Source organism: Pongo abelii, chromosome 6 (genome assembly GCF_028885655.2).
Source record: "Pongo abelii isolate AG06213 chromosome 6, NHGRI_mPonAbe1-v2.0_pri, whole genome shotgun sequence".
NCBI lineage: Eukaryota > Metazoa > Chordata > Mammalia > Primates > Hominidae > Pongo > Pongo abelii.
In genome coordinates, this window is record NC_071991.2 from 7,529,350 (window position 1) to 7,547,963 (window position 18,614).

General features: G+C 45.4%; 1 protein-coding gene and 1 long non-coding RNA gene across 4 annotated transcripts in view; both read right to left on the reverse strand.

Annotated features, from left to right (window-relative positions):
* Window positions 1–1,861: 1,861 nt before the first annotated feature.
* On the reverse strand, window positions 1,862–8,149 carry LOC112131688 (olfactory receptor 7E24-like). 3 transcript variants are annotated; one of them, XM_054559148.2, is made up of 4 exons: window positions 7,914–8,149; window positions 6,100–6,527; window positions 4,777–4,824; window positions 1,862–2,758 (listed from the first exon to the last, which is right to left on the reverse strand). In XM_054559148.2, exons 2-4 carry the CDS (start codon window positions 6,134–6,136, stop codon window positions 2,334–2,336), a joined length of 510 nt encoding a protein of 169 aa, XP_054415123.1. In that variant the 5' UTR covers window positions 6,137–6,527; window positions 7,914–8,149; the 3' UTR covers window positions 1,862–2,333. The 3 variants fall into 3 exon arrangements, with proteins under 3 accessions (XP_054415123.1, XP_063581978.1, XP_063581979.1); XM_063725908.1 differs by lacking the exon at window positions 4,777–4,824; XM_063725909.1 differs by lacking the exons at window positions 4,777–4,824; window positions 6,100–6,527; window positions 7,914–8,149 and adding an exon at window positions 2,866–3,534.
* A 3,116-nt stretch (window positions 8,150–11,265) lies between these two features.
* The window catches only part of LOC134761745 (uncharacterized), an 89,374-nt gene continuing 82,025 nt past the window's right edge, over window positions 11,266–18,614 (reverse strand). The window contains exon 3 of the long non-coding RNA XR_010140808.1: window positions 11,266–12,253. This is a non-coding gene — a long non-coding RNA (uncharacterized LOC134761745). The remainder of the gene's footprint in view (window positions 12,254–18,614) is intronic.

An 18,614-nucleotide genomic window follows, 5' to 3' on the forward strand; every position in this document is an offset into this window, starting at 1 on the left:
ATTTTTGATCATATCTTAGGGAGATATGACTTCAAATATCACACTGGGTGTACACCCACTGTGATGTTATTCGCAGTACCCTAGGGAGATATCTCTTAATATCACCGTACACGTACATACTATTTGTGTATGCCTACTGGGATATTATTCCCAATATCCTAAAAATAAATAGGACTCCTAATATCACAGTTGGTGTACACACTCTGATATGATTCCTAATCTTCCAGTGGGATGTTACTCTTCAGGTCCCAGGGGGTTAATACCTTGGGACAGTATTCCTCATATTCCAGAGCAGTGATACTCCTAAAGTCACAGGGTGTGTACCCTCTGTGATATTATTCCTCCTATTCAAGGGGACGTTACTCCTAATGTCACAGGGGTGTGTATCCTCTTTGATATTATTCCTCCTATTCAAGGGGACATTACTCCTAATGTCACAGGGATGTACACCCTGTGATATTATTCATAGTATACCACAGGGATGTTAGTACTGTCACAATGCGTGTACACCTCGGGATATTATTCGTAATATCCTAATGTCACAGGAGGTGTGTCCCCTGTGATATCATTCCTAATATCCTAGACGGATATTGCTCCTAACATCACAGGGTGTATACACCTTGTCATATCATTCATAATGTCCTAAAACCACATTATTCCTCTTCTCACAGGGGGTGTTCACCCTGTCATATTATTCGTAATAGTTTTGTGGGCTGTTACTCCTGATGTCACACGGGGTGTACAGAGTCACACAGTGATACGACCTGTAATATTCTATAGAAATGTTACTCGTAAATCACAGGGGCTGCACCTCCTGTGATATTATTCGTCATATTCTAGGGGAATGTCACTACTGTTGTCACAGGGGGTGGACACCTTGTGATATTACTCATCATATCCTAGCGGGATGTTACTACCTATGTCACAATGCGTGTACACCCTGTGATATGATTTACAATATCCTAAAGAGATGTTACTACTAAGGTCACAATGCATCTACACCCTCTGATATTATTCGTTCTATCCTCGGGGGATGTTACTCCTGTCACACGGGGTGTACTCCCTGTGATATTCTTCATAATATCCTAGGGGGATGTTACTTTTAATGTCACCGGGGGTGTAGATCATGCATGTTCAACGACTTTGATACTATTCCTAATATCCTAGGGGCATGTCCCGCCTAATGTCACATGGGATGTTCACCATGTGTGTACACCTGCTGTGATATTATTCGTAATATCCTAGGGGAATGTTACTCCTGATGGCACAGGCAGTGTACACCATGTGTGTACACTGTGCCATTACTTGTAGTATCCTAGGAGGATGTTTCTTTTAATGTCACAGAAGGTGTACAAAATGTCACACAAGGTGTTCACCTTGTGACATTATCTGTAATAGCCTGGAAGGATGGTACTCCTAATAGGTCACAGGGGTGCAACTTTGATATTATTTGTAATCTCATAGAGAGATATGACTTCAAATATCACAGTGGATGTACACACGTAGTATATACCCTGTGATATGATTCATAACACCCTAGGGAGATACAACTCCTGATATCACAGTGCGCGTACACCATGTGTGTACACCCTTGATATTAGTCGTAATATCCAGGGTAAAGATTACTCGTAAGATTACACAGTGTGCACACCCTGTGATATTTTTCATATTATAGGGAGATATTCCTTCTAAGATCACAGTGGGTGTACCCCATGTGTGTATATCCCGTGACAGTATTTTTTGTATCCTAGGGAGGTATTACTCCTAATATCACAGTGGGTGTTCACCCTGTGATATCATTCTTATTTGAACTTGCTGCCTTTTTTAACCCACACTACAAAGGAATGGAACAGATAAGATATTGAGATTAGACTGTCCTGCCGTACGGCCGCCGCAGGACACCTTTAATATCCGTTTCTCAGGCTGTAGATGAAAGGGTTCAGCATGGCGGTGACCACCGTGCACATCACTGAGGCCACTGCACCCTTTCTGGGGGAAGATGACACATCTGAACTGAGGTACCCCCCAACGCCTGTTCCATAAACTCAGCAAACAGCTGACAGGTGAGACCCACAGGTGGAGAGGGCTTTATACTTTCCCACCTGACGACGAAACCCTCAGAATTGAGGAAACAATTTTAGAGTAAGAGAAAATGGTCCCCGAGATGGGAAGAAAAGCAAACATGGCGGCAGGGAAATACATGATGATGTTATTGGTGAAGGCATCACAACATGCAAGATGGGGGAGTTGAGAAGGATCACAGAAGAAATTCGGAATTTCCACATCCTTGAAGTAGGTCATTAGCAAGGCAATCAAGTGGTGCAGCTGGGAGTCTAAAAGACTGAGAAGAAAAAAAAAGACAACAAAACTAGGAAGCCACAGAAACACGGGCTCATGATGACTGAATGATATAGAGGGTGACAGATGGCTACAAACCGGTCATAGGCCATCACACTCAGGAGCATGTCTCTCTTCCGTGCCTCCAAAAATGGCAAAGAGACATCTGAGTCAGGCAAGCCTGCAGAGGAGATGACTCTGCTGTGAGATTGGATGTCCACAATCATCTTGGGGACCGTGGTGGAGGTGAAACCGATTTCAGGCAAGGACAGGTTGGAGAGAAAGAAGTACATGGGGGTGTGGAGGTGGGAGTCAGCGCTGATGGCCAGGATGATGAGCAGGTTCCCCTGCACTGTGACCAGGCACATGGGCAGGAACAGCCCAGCGAGGACCGGCTGCAGTTCTGGATCCCCTGAGAGTTCTAGGAGGAGGAATAGAGAGACATCTGTTAGATTCTGTGGGTCTGCATAGTTTGGACACCTTTTGCCTAGAAAAGAGTGTTGAAAAATCGGAAACAAATAAACAAACCCCGGCATTGTGTCTGCATTTTGAATAGAAGCAATTCACAAGTCATGTTCTCAGATTTCTGAGCAATCCACACTCAGCAATATTTTGCAGTTCTGACAGACTCAATTGTCTTCTAATGCTTTCATCTTTGATTTCTGTGTTATTCATTTCTTCCTGTACACACCTTAGAGACATTAGATTCAAGAATGTTCCAAGAACGAGATCATCATACATAACAAATTTGTAACTGCTAGAAAATACAGCCTATCTTTTCTGAAAAAAACTACGTAAAAATACGATTCTCTTCACTTGAAGAAAAAGGTTATCCTAATTAAAGCAAATTAAGAACTCAAATATTTTAGTCTAGAAGGTTGATACAAATTCCCTTGATTTAGAACATTTATAAACACTGTATAACAGCTGAGACCATGCCATCTGGAAATGAAATTAAAGTTGATAGTTCATAAGCAGAAAATCATTCCACATGCCAGTTAGGTCCTAGTGATTTCATCGTTATGTTTTCTGACTTTTCTCCTTCAAGAGAGTAATTGCTTCCTCAAATCGGTGGGTCTGGCTTTAAACTTCATGTAAGCTATAACTCCTGTCCTTAGCTTAGGAGGACTTAAGAGTTTTCATCAGAAAGTTTGGCCGGACGCGGTGGCTCACACCTGTAATCCCAGCACTTTGGGAGGCCGAGGAGGGCGGATCATGGAAGTCAGGAGATCAAGACCATCCTGGCCAACATGGTGAGACCCTGCCTCTACTAAAAATTCAAAAACTTCACCTGGTACGGTGGCACGCACCTGTAGTCCCAGCTACTCAGGAGGCTGAGACGGGAGAATGGCTTGAACCTGGGAGGCAGAGGCTACGGTGAGCCGAGATCACACCACTGCACTGCAGCCTGGGCAACAAGAGCAAAACTCCGTCTCAAAAAACAAAAAACAAGAGGGATCAAGTAAGTCAAAGTCACACTTATGACAGCCAATTTTTGTGAACCAAGGAAGCGTCAATTCAATAATTAACATAGATTTTTACTTTTGCTCTCTCCTCTATGCCAGGCAAGATATAGGCTCGGGGGAATTATTAATTCAGCTTATTAAATCTCCCAGTTCTTTTCAATACAGAGAATATTTACATGACAAAACTTAAGTTAAAAATATGTTACAAAAAATACTGTTATGTGATGCTGTTTTATTTATGAAACCACCTAATTGCTCTAGGCATCTTTCAAAAATTTCAACTTACCCCGAATTTCAATTTACATTCAGAATATCATCCACATTTTTGTCTTTTTTCAGTTTTCACTGAATGAACGGAATCACCATCTTTTTTCTTTTTTTTTTTTAAGATGGAATCTCACTCTGTTGCCCAGGGTAGAGGGCAGTGGCACAATCAAAGTTCACTGCAACCTCCACCTCTGAGGCTAAAGTGATCCTCCCACCTCAGCCTCCCAGGTAGCTGGCAGTAGAGGCATGCATCATGATACCTGGCTAACTTTTATAAAATTTTTTTGTAGAGATGACATCTTGCTATATTGCCCAGACTGGTCCTGAACTCCTGGGCTCAAGCAATCCTCCCGCCTTAGCCTCCCAGAATGCTGAAATTACAGGTGTGATCCACTGTGCCCTGCCTCACTGAACTTTTTACATCATAAAATTATCTGCATTCTGTACATTCCTTGAGCGCATAGACACACTTTTTCATCACTGGGGACACATTCCTACTATAAGGCTGAGAAAAGAGAAGGGAGTTCAATACTTACTGAATAAATGTAGGCATAAACCTCACTACCTGTTTCAAAGGCCTCATTATTTTCTTCTCTAAGATAGAGTCACTTTGCAGTCATTTACAGATTTCTCTTTAAACACCCGTGGAGCCTAGAAATAGGGGTAAGTGGCTGGACTCTCAGTTCAAAAAGAATGCCATGCTTACCTTGTACATGCTGTAGCACTGCTGCGGCAGCGAAATATAAACCTTGTCCTGCAAACACGAAAACACAGCACACATCTGAATTCAAGGGAAAATCAATGTCCACTGGATAGACGGCAAAGGTACACTGACTCTTGGCCAAACAGTATAATGTTTATAAACTTGGTCCCACCATAGTCGTGTGCTGAAAAAAAGTGTTTCTGTTCTTTTTTTTTCTTTGAGATGGGAGTCTTGCTCTGTTGTCCAGGTTGGAGTGCAGTGGTGGAATCTTGGCTCACTGCAACGTCTGCTTCCCTGGTTCAAGAGATTCCCCTGCCTCAGCCTCCCGAGTAGCCGGGATGACAGGTGTGTGCCACCATCCCTGGCCAGTTGTTGTAGTTTTAGTACAGACAGGGTTCCGCCATATTGGCCAGGCTGGTCTTGAACCCCTGACCTCAAGTGATCGGCCCACCTCACCTCGGCCTCCCAAAGTACTAGGATTACAGGTGTGAATCACTGTTCCCAGCCAGAAGTGTTTACATTCTAATTTGTGAATCAGTAAGCCTTAGTAGAGGAGGGCTTTCAATATAGATGAAGAATAGAAGCTATTAGTGAGATAGGGTGCATATATATTTTTAAAAGATTGTGCTAGTGTAAATGATAAACATAAACCTTTGCTATATACCCCGAGAAACTTCCGCAAAAGCCACCTAGTTTAAATCCGACCAAGTAAGGCATTCAACATACTAATCAATACATTTAAAAAAAATAAATAAACAAACAATGACACATTACCAACAACTCCTCCTCTTGATATTCAATAACTTGTTTCCATCTTTACTGTTTTTCAATTATAGGATTCCGAACAACCCACAAAGTTTGATATACTCAATTTATACAATGAATTCATTAGACCATGTTTTTTATTTTGCCTTAGTTTAAAAATTTTGAACATGCGACAGCACCAGACACACAGCTTCTTAAAGCAGCCCCAAGAACGAATAAAGCAAATAGGAAGAACTTGATTTTAAAATTGCAACCAATTTTATTGTAATTTTATTTGGATGCAACAGCCAGAGAACTTTCCTAAATTCTGAATAGCAAAGATCACCCGTAACTTCACCATACAATTTCAGAAAGATACACTGTGTATGTAAATATCATGACCATCCAGAAATTTCCTTCTGGTTCATTAAAGAACTGTCTGTTCTTCTGTGTATGTAAAGATTTTGCAGGTTTTGATGGGCTAAAGGTCTTACAAAGGTGAAAAAATTATCTTTGGGACAATTCTCCAGCAGCAGTTTTAAGAATTCACTGAACTCTAAAAGGCACGCTTAGAGGTATTACCTTGTAAACTGTACAATGGCTTCACACAATCCGACATTTCTAATCTTCTCTCTTCTCATTCTTTTTCTTTTTTCTTTTTTTTTTTTTTTTGGAGACGGAGTCTCACTCTGTCGCCCAGGCTGGAGTGCAGTGGTGCAATCTCCGCTCACTGCAACCTCCGCCTCCCGGTTTCACACCATTCTCCTGCCTCAGCCTCCCGAGTAGCTGGGACTAAAGACGCCCGCCACCACGCCTGGCTAATTTCTTTGTATTTTTAGTAGAGACATAGTTTCATTTTGTTAGCCAGGGTGGTCTACATCTCCTGATCTCGTGATCCGTCCGCCTCAGCCTCCCAAAGTGCTGGGATTACAGGCTTGAGCCCCCGCGCCCGGCCTCTTCTCTTCTACCTCATTTGGATGATAAAATCAAATCTTATTTTCCTCCTGAAACTGAGGAAAGAGAAGCACATCATGAAGAGAAACATTTCATCTTAGCTACTGAAAACGCTAAGTTCAGTGTCGACCTCTTGTGGCGCACATGCTAATGACAAAACAAAAGAAAAACCGGTTTTAGAAAAACAGGAATTGTAATTCTGGCACTTTGAGAGGCCGAGAAGAGAGGATCACCTGAGCTCAGGAGTTCAAGACCACCCTGGGCAACACCGTGAGACTTTGTCTCTATTTAAAAGAAGAACAGGAATTATCTCATCATTGTGCAAATACTGCCCACCAGTCAGAAAGGCAATTTCGATAGTCAATAAGTCACATCTGAAGTAGCACCAGGTAATTTTTATGAAAACTCAAGTCTCCAGATTTCTTTCCTAGTGCTAATTTGTAATACACCAATGCTTGTAAGAAATAAAGGTGTGCACATCTGCAGACACATAGCTCCCTGAAAATTAAATCCAGCCAGTTCCCAGGCATTTGAACTGACGAGTTTTTTTTTTTTTTTCTTTTTCATTTTCTGGAGATGGGGTCTCTGTCACTCAGGCTGTAGTGCAGTGGCCCAATTACAGCTCACCTGCAGCCTCCATCACTTGGGCTCAAGCGATCCTCTGTCCTCAGCCTCCTGAGTAGATGGAAATACAGGTGCGTGCCACCACGCCTGGCTCATTTTCCGATTATTATTTTTTTTTTTGGTAGAGCTGGGGGTCTTGCTATGTTGCCCAGGCTGGTCTGGAACACCTGGCCCCAAGTACTCCTCCCATCTCCGCCTCCTAAAGTGCTGGGATTACAGGCGCGAGTCAGGGCGCCCAGCCTGGACAGTCTTTAAAAGAACTCTGACTTGCTGGTAATGAAACACAGCTCCGGACATCCTTTGAGAAAGTCGCCGTCCCCACCTCAGAAAAACCACCCACACCCACACCCACACCCCCACACCCCCACACCCACACACCCACACCCCCACACCCCCACACCCCCACACACACACGCCCCGGAATTAATTTCCTCATTTCGGTGAAAACTTTTACAGGGTCCTCCAGGCTTGTATCATTTGAAGGCTAGCGTCTGCCACTCTGCTTCCACGCTTCTAGTTGGGGACTACCCACTTAACAAAGCCAAGTTCAATTTTTAGTTTCCCAGAACTGACGCAAAGCAAAGCGCAAACAGCCTCAACGTGGGGTGTGGAGTGATACCAGACCTGACGGGGCTTTATTCCACAGACAAGCGTGGACCCAGGACCTCAAGCGGTCCCCGCCTGCTGGCAAGACCCCGCCGCAGCCCCCCGCCCGGGCTCGCAACTGGCACAACGCAGGCTAGGTCAGTGCCGCTCGAGGTGGGCAGAACCACAGGGCCACCTCCCCGGGGAGCACCGACGCCGCCCCCTCCGCATACCTCTCCTTCCCGCGGCCAGAAGCGCGGGTTGTAGATGAAGAAACTCAGCAGCGCCGGCGGGAACTGCTTCTTCTGGGCCGCCCAGGGCCCGCTCCCTGCCCTGGCTGCCGCTGCAGCCATCCTGGCCCAGCCCCCCACCTCGGGAGCCTCCCACAGCCGCCCACAGACAGCAGCCACCTGCTACAACATCACACTTCCGCCTCCCTCGCCACCACCCCGGAAGCGATCACCGCTGACCAGGAAGAAGAACCCGCCTCGCAGCGTCGTCTTCTGGCACGCCAGGGTGGCCTTGTTATGTTTCCTGGCCGAGTTTGTTTTTTGCTGGCTCGCGGACTTTTCTCCTGGCTACAGGCGAGGGTTTCTCGTTTCAGGAAAAACTCAGCGGGGCACTGGCTTTTTTTGGATGGGATCTCAGTTTGTCATCCAGGCTGGAGTGTAACGGCGGGATCTCAGCTCACTGCAACCTCAACCTCTGGGACTCAAGCAATCCCCCTGCCTCAGCCTCCCAAGTAGCTAGGATTACAGGCGCCCGCCACCAAGGCCAGTTATATTTTTTGTAGAGGTGAGGTTTCTGTTGCCCAGGCTGCTCTCGAACTCCTGGCTTCACACGGTCTTCCATTTCGACCTCCCAAAGTGCTCTGATTATAGGCGTGAGACACCACCGCCCAACCTGCTGTTGTTTTGGTGGTATTGTTTTTAATTTAATTTAGAGACAGGATCTCGCTTTGTCACCGAGGTTGGAGTGCAGTTGTGCCATCATAGCTCAGTGCAGCCTCAACTCCCAGGCTCAGACGGTCTTCCCACCTCAGCCTGAGGAGTAGCTGAGACCACAGGCATGCACCACCATGCCCAGATAATTAAAAAAAAAAAAAAAAATAGACAGACAGATAGATAGACAGACAGATGGTAGACACAGGGTCTCACTTTGTTGCCCCAGCTGGTCTCGAACTCCTGGCATCAAGGGATCGTGCTGCCTCTGTTACTGGATGGAAGGTCTTGACCGTGGATTGCCCAGGTTCTTGGCGTGTTGAACAAAGAATTGAACAAAATGCACAAAGTAACAAAAGATCAAAGCAACGAAAAGAAACAAAAGAAAAAACCGGAGTAAGGAAGAGACAGATTTATTGAAGCGAAAGTACAATTCACACAGCATGAGCGGGATAGAGCAAACGGCTCAATAGCCCACATTAGGATTTTTATTAAGCTGGAAGAATTAGATAACGCCCCTAGGTGCCCGTTAGAGGCCTCCGATTGGTTACACCCTCTGAAGGATTGGCCTGTGACCAATCAGAGGCTGAAATGGAGACTTGCGCACCACCACCCCCGCCCCCGCCGTCAATCAGAGGCTGTCACCCTCCCCCCTCGCCCTCCTGCCCCCGCCGTCAATCAGCCTCTGATTGACGGGATGCACACGTGGCCTCTATGCTGCCTAATCTTGCCTAGAACTGGCTGCATCTGCTGTTCTTTTGTTTATGCCTTAAGCCTTGGTTCCCCTCAATCCCTGTTCTGCCTCACCTGGCCTCCCAAAGTGCTGGGATTACAGATAGAGCCACCCACACCTGGCCCATTGTTTTGCTTTTAGTTTATTTAAAAAGTATTTTATTCTACGACAGCACTTTGCTCCGTTGCCCAGGCCGGAGTGCAGTGGCCAGATCATACTTCACTGTAGCCTGGAACTCCTGGGCTCAAGTGATCCTCCCACCTCAGCCTCGCAAATAGCTGGGACCACAGGTGCATGCCACCATGGCTGGCTAATTTTTAAATTTTTCGTAGAGCTGGGGTCTCACTAAGTTAACCCAGGCTGGTCTCGAACTCCTGGGCTCAAGTGATCCACTGGCCTTGGGCTCTCCAAATGCTGGGATTATAGGCATAAGCCCCTGTGCCATGGCAGTGTTTTTTGTAGAAGGAACTGTAAAGACAAAAAGGAAGCGTCATTTAGAAAGAAACAAGGCTGGGCACGGTGGCTCATTCCTGTAATCCCAGCACTTTGGGAGGCTGAGGTGGGTGAATCACTTGAGGCCCGGAGTTCGAGACCAGCCCCGTCTCTACTAAAATACCAAAAACAAGCCAGGCGTGGTGACACATGCCTGTGATTCCAGCTACTTGGGAGGCTTGAGGCAGAAGAATTACTTGAACCCAGTAGGTGGAGGTTGCAGTGAGCCAAGACTGCACCACTACACTCCAGTCTGGGCAACAGAGCAAGACCCTGTCTCAACAAAAAAAAAAAAAAAAAGAAAAAAGAAAAGAAACACATTTCGGGGCAGATGTGCATTCCGTTTGGCCCATGAACATCATCTACAGGGTCCTTGTTTGAGAGACCTCAAGTGGCCATTGGATCACCCACACCTACAAAGCTTGCCCCTGCCCCCCATTCCTTCAGCGCAGGTCTGGAGGCAGATGGGGCACTGTGTGTGCCACGGGAGCAATATCAGAGGTGGCAGACTCCCCAGAGTGGCTGTTCCTGGACCTTGTCGCCTGGGATTCCCTTGCCTTTGAGTTGTGTGAGTTGTGGCATAGTTGGGATGGCTCGTTACAGTTATTTGCTATTTGCATTCACGCCTTGGCAGCATATGGTTTGACCAAACTCAAGAAGACTTTGGTTTAGATTGCCTCATCTGTCACATATTAAGATTGGAAGCAGAACCACTTCCCTTATCCAGCCTGGCAGAATAGACCACATTTAAGGAAGTGATGAGTTGGAATTTGGACTTGAGACACATCTGGGTACATATCCACTTTTGCCATTCACAGACTGCACCAATCTCCTTGCACCAGAGATAGAGACTCGCTCGTCTCTATCTCTTATTTGGAAAATGGCTAATAGTAAATTCCCGAAGTGAGAATCTCACTTGAAGAATTAAATGGGACTATGACTGTGCATCAAGTATCAGCACCTAATCACTATTTTATAAACGATTGCTACTGTTCCTTGCTATTGACTTTCCCAATTAGCTTGCTCTAGTGCATGAAATTATTCCATGAGAAATACATGTTTTGGCTGGGTGTGGTGGCTCATGCCTGTAATCCCAGCACTTTGGGAGGCCGAAGCTTGCAGATCACTTAAGGTCAGGAGTTTGAGGCCCAACATGGTGAAACACTGTCTCTACTAAAAAATAAAAATAAAAAAATAGTCCTGCGTGGTGTCAGGCGCCTGTAGTCCCAGCTACTCAGGAGGCAGAGGCAGAAGAATTGCTTGAACCCGGGAGGTGGAGGTTGCAGTGAGCTGAGATAGCGCCACTGCACTCCAGCCTGGGTGACAGAGAGACTCTGCCTCAATAAATAAATAAATACATAAATAAATAAATAAATAAATATAAATGAAGTACAAGGTGCTATATAAGTGAGTGTGATTAATATTTTATAGTATGAGTCACAGTTTCTCCCAGGATACCTCTGTGTCCCTGTACATGTTTGCCTCTCCCTTCCTCCCACATACAATTCGTTGCAGGAGGCATCGAAAGAGGGAGATGACCAAAAACAAAATGAAACATCCAGAGATCAAAGAAAAGAATATGCTTTTACGGTTTCAAAGTTAAGGATGCAAGAACGCTTAGACATCAATGCATCTGCCTCACCAAACACAGTCCTTGGGTGTGCACGCGTACGAGGCAGGAGTGGCAGTGATGACAGACACCCACATAGGTTTGGAGGTCTCAGAGGAGAGGGTGTGTGTGTCTTTCTCCCTGGGGAAGCTGGGGGAGGTGGTGAGCTTTGCAGAGTTCCCCTCTGGGTCAAGCATGGTTCAGTAACAGTAGAGTAACCACGGAACAGGATTATCTCGGTGAGAAATCCTTATTGGTTCAGGAAGAAGCTGAATGATTTACTTGTGCACAGAAGGAATTCAGAGAAAGCCAGTGCTGAGAAGCCTCAAGGTCAGGACCAGGAGGAGGTAGCAGTGGCCCCTCAAGACCACCAGAGTAGAGAGGATTGAGGATGACTCTCCGTTCACTATTCAGACTGAGAATACTCCAGTCCCGTCTTGGGCCTCGACTCTCCCCCAGCCTATGGTAAGAAGGGAGAAGAGGTTGCTTAATTACCTGACATAATTAAGATTCTGATACCCAGCACAATGGGAATTCAAATCAAGTTCCGTTATACAAATAGAAGTTAGATGTTTTGCACAAAGAATTTGCGAAGTCAAATTCCAAAGGAATGAGCTGTGGGAAAGACACATTTTGGTGCTGGAAAGGGAGCTCCATTCCAAGTAGAAAGTCACAGTTCCAGCCGGGCGCAGTGGCTCACGTCTGTAATCCCGGCAATTTAGGAGGCCAAGGTGGGCAGATCACTTGAGGTCAGGAGATTGAGACCAGGCTGGCCAACTTGGTGAAACCCCGTCTCCACTAAAAAAAAAAAAACAAAAATTAGCCGAGTGTGGTGGCAAGCACCTGTAATCCCAGCTTCTGGGGAGGCAGAGGCACTAGAATCACTTGAACCTGGGAGTTGGAATTTGCAGTGAGCAGAGATTGTGCCACTGCACTCCAGCCTGGGCTGCAAAGTGAGGCTCTGTCTACAAAAAAAGAAAAAAAGTCACAGTTGCAGGCTAGCTGGTTCTGGACATAGGTTGTCACATATGTCTGTCTCCTCCCTATCAAGGGTATATACATATATATATATGAATATATACATATATGTGTATATATATATGTGTGTGTATACATGTATATACACACACATATTATATATAGGTTTGAGACAGAGTCTTGCTCTGTTGCCCAGTTTATAGTGCAGTGGTATGATCATAGCTCACTGCTGCCTCTAACTCCTGGGCTCCAGTGATCCTCCTGCCTCTGCCTCCTATATAGCTGGGCCTACAGGCGCGGGCCTCTGTGCCCTCCTTCCTATCAAGGAAAGTGACCTTCTTGAGGCCAGGACTCTGTTGGCGTCATCTTCTGGTTCCTGTTGTCTAACACAGTGCCTGCATCACAGGACACAGTCCATGTGTGTTGAACGAATGAATGGAGGAGGTGGGGTATGGGGAGGAGGGGGCAACAGACATCAGACATGGGCTTTCATCCTTCAGAGCTCAGCTACTGCTTATCCTGTGAATGGAGCTCCGTCCACAGGCTGATCTGAAGTTCAGGTGAGTTCTCTACTCCGCTCAGCACTGAGCTCTAAGAAGCAGCTGCGGGGTAAAGGTTTGGGTGCAATGAACACCTCTAAGACAAAGGGCCTCTTCATCCTATTCTGTTGGCAGAAATATCAGACCAGTGAATGGAGTTACCAATCTTTTCTCTGTTGATTTAGAGACCAGAGACACTGTGTCAGTCAGAGGTCACCTTTACTGTGAGGGTACATCTTTCTCCAGCAGTTAAAATTGTCCTTGACTTCCATCTCCTGCTGAGATCACTTGTGAAGGAGCTTCAAAAAATCTGGTGTTTTGGTTTGTTTGACACAGGTTCTCTCTCTATCGCCCAGGCTAGAGTGCAGTGGTGCGATCTTGGCTCACTGCAACCTCTGCCTCCCAAGCTCAAGTGATCCTTCTGCCTCAGCCTCCTGAGTAGCTAAGATCACAGGTGTGCATCACCATGCCCAGTTCATTCTTTGCATCTTTGGTAGAGATAGGGTTTCTCCATGTTGGCCAGGCTGGTCCCAAACTCGTATGAAAAAGCCATCATGCAAGTAATACCAGGATTTGATAAAGTGAGGTGGCAGGTGCACAGGTATTATGTTGCTCAGTATTCTCCTTATGTTTGAGATACTTTATGATTTAAAAATAATTTAAGGGCCAGGTGCAGTGACTCACACCCATAATCTTAGCACTTTGGGAGGCTGAGGCAGGCAAATCACTTGAGCCCGGGTGTTGGAAACCAGCCTGGGCAACATAGTGAGACCCCACCTCTACAAAAAAAAGAAAAAAGAAGAAAGAAATGAAAAAAACTTAGCTGGGCATGATGGCACGCAGCTGTAATCCAAGCTACTCAGGAGGCTGAGGTGGGAGGATCACCTGAGCCTGGGGAGGTCAAGGCTGCAGTGAGCCGTGATGACTCCCCTGTATGCCAGCCTGGGCAACACAGCAAGACCCTGTCTCAAAAACAAAATAATTTAAGGTGAATAGATTTACATTCATTGTAGAGCCCCTAGGAAAACAATGTCAAAATGTATACCCCCCACCAAAAAAAACTTGACTTTTTGAAACCCGTGAAAATGTACACAAATGTCTTTCCAGTGAATAAATTAACAGGCCAGGTGGAAACCATCCTGGTGATTCCAATTTCATCTGTCTTCTTAAGTGTTTGCAAAGGAACCGCATACCTTCACATGAGCAGAAGAGACAGAAGATAGGTTTTTGCTTGCAGTAGGATTCCTGAGTGCCCATTACATAAACTTAAACTGTAGTCGTGACAGAGAATTAACTATGTACCTTGTAAACCTGTACAAATGGACAAGTATTTCCTGTCTTCACTGTTTTGCTATCCTTTGCTTATGAGCTAGAAACAACTAGTTTGTAAATACTGCTGCTAAGTCTTTACTAAGTACTACTACTTAGTAATTATCTACTCACAAAATACTAAAGCATTTACTGAGTATCAGTACTTAGCAAATGACCACATACAGAATACTAAAATATTTACTTAATAGCCATACTTAGCAAATGACTACTTTGATAATATGAAAGTATTTACTGTGTAGCAGTACTTAGCAAAAGACTGCGTACAAAATGCTAACATATTTCCTGAGTAGCAGTACTTAGCAAACAACTATTACAAAATACTAATTAATGACAGATTTTGTGCAATTATGTAGTAGCGGTAAATATTAAAAGACTTACTATTTAAAAAATACTAAAGTATTTACTAATTAGTAGTATTTACAAAAAAGTATTTTCAGACTGGAGTGTAGTGGCATGATCATGGCTCACTGTGGCCTCAACTTCCAGGATCAAGGGATCCTCCCACCTCAGCCTCCCGAGTAGCTGGGACCACAGGTGCATCCTACCACACCCAGCTAATTTTTAAGTTTTTTTTGTAGAGACACGGTCTCCCTATGCTGTCCAGACTGGTCTTTTTAACATTTTAATTTTAATTTTCTTCCTTCATTTTCTCTAGTTACCATGCTGCATTTTATTTTATTGATCACAGTTGGTGAACACACTGTGATGTGATTCCTAATATTCCAGCGGGATGTTACTCCTCAGGTCACAGGGGGTTCATACCCTGGGACAGTATTCCTCATATTAAAGGGCGGTGATACGCCTAAAGTCACAGGGTGTCTACCCCCGTGATATTATTCGTCCTATTCTAGGGGGACGTTACTCCTAATGTCACAGGGATGTACACCCTGTGATATTATTCACAGTATACCAGAGGGATATTAGTACTAATGTCACAATGCATGTACACCTTGGGATATTACTCGTAATATCCTAATGTCACAGGGGGTGTGTTCCCTGTGATATTGTTCCTAATATCCTAGATGGATATTGCTCCTAATGTCACAGAGTGTGTACACCTTGTCATATCATTCATAATATCCTAAAAGTATGTTACTCCTCATGTCACAGGGGGTGTTCACCCTGTGACATTACTCGTAATAGTGTTGTGGGACGTTACTCCTAATGTCACACGGGGTGTACACAGACTCACACAGTGATACAACCTGTAATATTCTATAGAAATGTTACTCAGAAATCACAGGGGCTGTACCTCCTGTGATATTATTCATCATATTCTAGGGGAATGTTACTACTATTGTCACATGGGGTGTACAGCCTGTGATATTACTCGTCATATCGTAGCGGGACGTTACTACCAATGTCACAATGCGTGTACACCGTGTGATGATTTGTAATATCCTAAAGAGTGTTGCTACTAAGGTCACAATGCATCTACACCCTCTGATAGTATTCAATATATCCTCGGGGGATGTCACTCCTAATGTCACATGAGGTGTACTCCCTGTGATATTATTTGTCATATCCTAGGAGGATGTTACTTTTAATGTCACTGGGGGTGTGTATCATGTGGATTCAATGCCAGTGATACTATTCCTAATATCCTAGGGGCATGTTCCTCCTAATGTCACATGGGGTGTACACCACGTGTGAACACCTGCTGTGATATTATTCGTAATATCCTAGGGGAATGTTACTCCTGATGGCACAGGCGGTGTACACCATGTGTGTACACCGCGTGTCTCATTATTCATAAAATCCTAGGGGAATGTTTCTCTCAATGTCACAAAGAGTATACAAAATGTCACAGAAGGTTTTAACCTTGTGACGTTATCTGTAATACCCTAGAAGGATGTTATTACTAATAAAATAAAATATTTTATTTTGTGCTACTAGATTGATACAAATTCCCTTGATTTAGAACATTTATAAACACTGTATAACAGCTGAGACCATGTCATCTGGAAATGAAATGAAAGTTGATAGTTCATAAGCAGAAAATATTTCCACATGCCGGTTAGGTCCTAGTGATTTCATCATTACGTTTTCTGACTTTTCTCCTTCAAGAGAGTAATTGCTTCCTCAAATCGGTGAGTCTTCTTTGAAAATTCACGTAAGCTATAACTCCTGTCCTTAGCTTAGGTGGACTTAGAGTTTTCATCAGAAAGTTCGGCCGGACGCGGTGGCTCACTCCTGTAATCCCAGCACTTTGGGAGGCCGAGGAGGGCGGATCACGGGGTCAGGAGATCAAGACCAGCCTGGCCAACATGGTGAAACCCCGCCTCTACTAAAAATACAAAAACTTCGCCCGGTATGGCGGCGCGTGCCTGTAGTCCCAGCTCCTCGGGAGGCTGAGGCGGGAGAATGGCTTGAACCTGGGAGGCAGAGGCTACGGTGAGCCGAGATCACACCACTGCACTCCAGCCTGGGCAACAGGAGAAAAACTCTGTCTGAAAAACAAAAAACAAAAAGAATCAAGTAAGTCGAAGTCACACCGATGACAGCCAATATTTGCGAACCAAGGAAGTGTCAATTCAAGAGTTAACATAGATTGTTACTTTTGCCATCTCTTCTGTGCCAAGCAAGATATAGGCTCTGGGGCATCAGAAAGAAAAGAGACTCACTTGTTCCTCTCACAATACTCAGTAATTTCTGAGATAAGGGCAAAAGAAAATGTCCCGTCTGGAATGCAGGGAAAGCAGAACTGCAGGTCAGGGGATATTTCCGTTGAATTGCATGGAGTTGAAGCTGAAAATAGTCACGAATGTACCTAAAATTCAATTTGCCTTGACTTTATGCATCCATCACAGAGAGATCACGCAGCGGGCACCCACGATCGGTTTCATCATCGCTCGCTTCCATTGGATCAACTCGAAATCAGCTCAGATGAGAGTGCTGAGTCTCAGAGGATGGACCTCTCACCCCTTGCCATACAGAGAAGTAGAAAGGATGGTATTCCAAATTCATGGCCAGACTCTGAGTCCCGGGTACTAGACTTCATGGTCTTCCAACTCTCCAAAAGTTGTGGTTTTGGTTTTGGTTTTGGTTTTGCTTTTTTGAGACGGAGTCTTTCCATTGCCCAGACTGGAGTGCAGTGGAGTGATCTCGGCTCACTGCAACCTCCGCATCCCAGGTTCAAGCTATTCTCCTGCCTCAACCTGCCGAGTAGCTGAGATGACAGGCGCCCGCCACTATGCCCGGCTCATTTTTTTCTATTTTTAGTAGAGACGGGGTTTCACCATGTTGTCCAGGCTGGTCTCCAACACCTGACCTTGTGATTCGCCCGCCTCAGCCTCCCAAAGTGCTGGGATTACAGGCGTGAGCCACCGCGCCCAGTTTCCAAAAGTTGTAAGCAGAGCTCAGAGTTCTTAACCACAGGCACACCTGAGGAGCATTTTTTGAAATGGTTTCCAGCTTCCTCAATAGGAATGGAAGCCAAACTCCGAATTGATGACTCCTTTGAGGAAGTCGAGAGCGGTAAGGAAAGCCAGGAACAGGGGCAAGAGAGAGATGTGTCCCGAATGATCCTGTGCCCATGTTTTCTGGAACCTCTGATGTCATCTCAGCTGCCCTTTCTCTACTTGACACAGTGATTGTGGCACCCACTGGCCTAGGTGTGGTCTACGAGGAACCCCCAAAGGGAAGGGCACAGTGAGCAGGGACATCGGCCTGAGGGACAAGGATTTGGGAGGGCAGGTTGGATGCAGGGAGAGGACTGGCCAAATGCCATGTGTCTGGACTTTGACTGCCTGGTTCAAATTGGACTTCACCCTTTTTGACTTCATGATCTGGTACAAGTTCTATGAAAATGCGTTGCTCCTTTTCTAGTCCGTAAAATCAGCATGAAGTGTGCACTAATAACTGGGAGACTACGCAGCTGAAATGAAACAAGCTGCATAGACCACAGAGCTCAGAGCCTGGCCTTTACGAAGGCCTCAGTAAGGGTTCATGATGCCCTGGTGTCTGTCTTCATCCTCTTTATCCTCATCATCACCTTCATCACCTTTTTGTTGTTCTTATGGATTAGTTAAGAGGGAGTCATTCCCTGCTATCATGGGTGAGGCGTCTATGAAAAGGACAAGCAGTGGGGGAGGAAGGCAAAATTTTGAAGAAGATTTCTGAGACCCCCACCACAAGCAAGAACAGAAACTCCACAGTCTGCTGAGCGGAGAGTTTGCACCTTGGTCTCCTCCCACCTGCCCACCGCACTGTCCTGTTTGTCCTGAGGATGAGGAAACAAAGCAAGGCTCCCGACCGTCCGTCCCTGAGCACTCACTGAACTGCCCTTCCCCTCTGCTGGGCCATGACCA

Excerpts from the sequence above, each read along its gene's own strand:
- LOC112131688 (XM_054559148.2), bottom strand. The coding sequence starts at position 6,136 with ATGTCGGATTGTGTGAAGCCATTGTACAGTTTACAAG. Across the intron at positions 4,825-6,099 it reads GCCATTGTACAGTTTACAAG|GACAAGGTTTATATTTCGCT; the intron begins GTAATACCTCTA and ends TCGTGTTTGCAG. Across the intron at positions 2,759-4,776 it reads AGTGCTACAGCATGTACAAG|AACTCTCAGGGGATCCAGAA; the intron begins GTAAGCATGGCA and ends TCCTCCTCCTAG.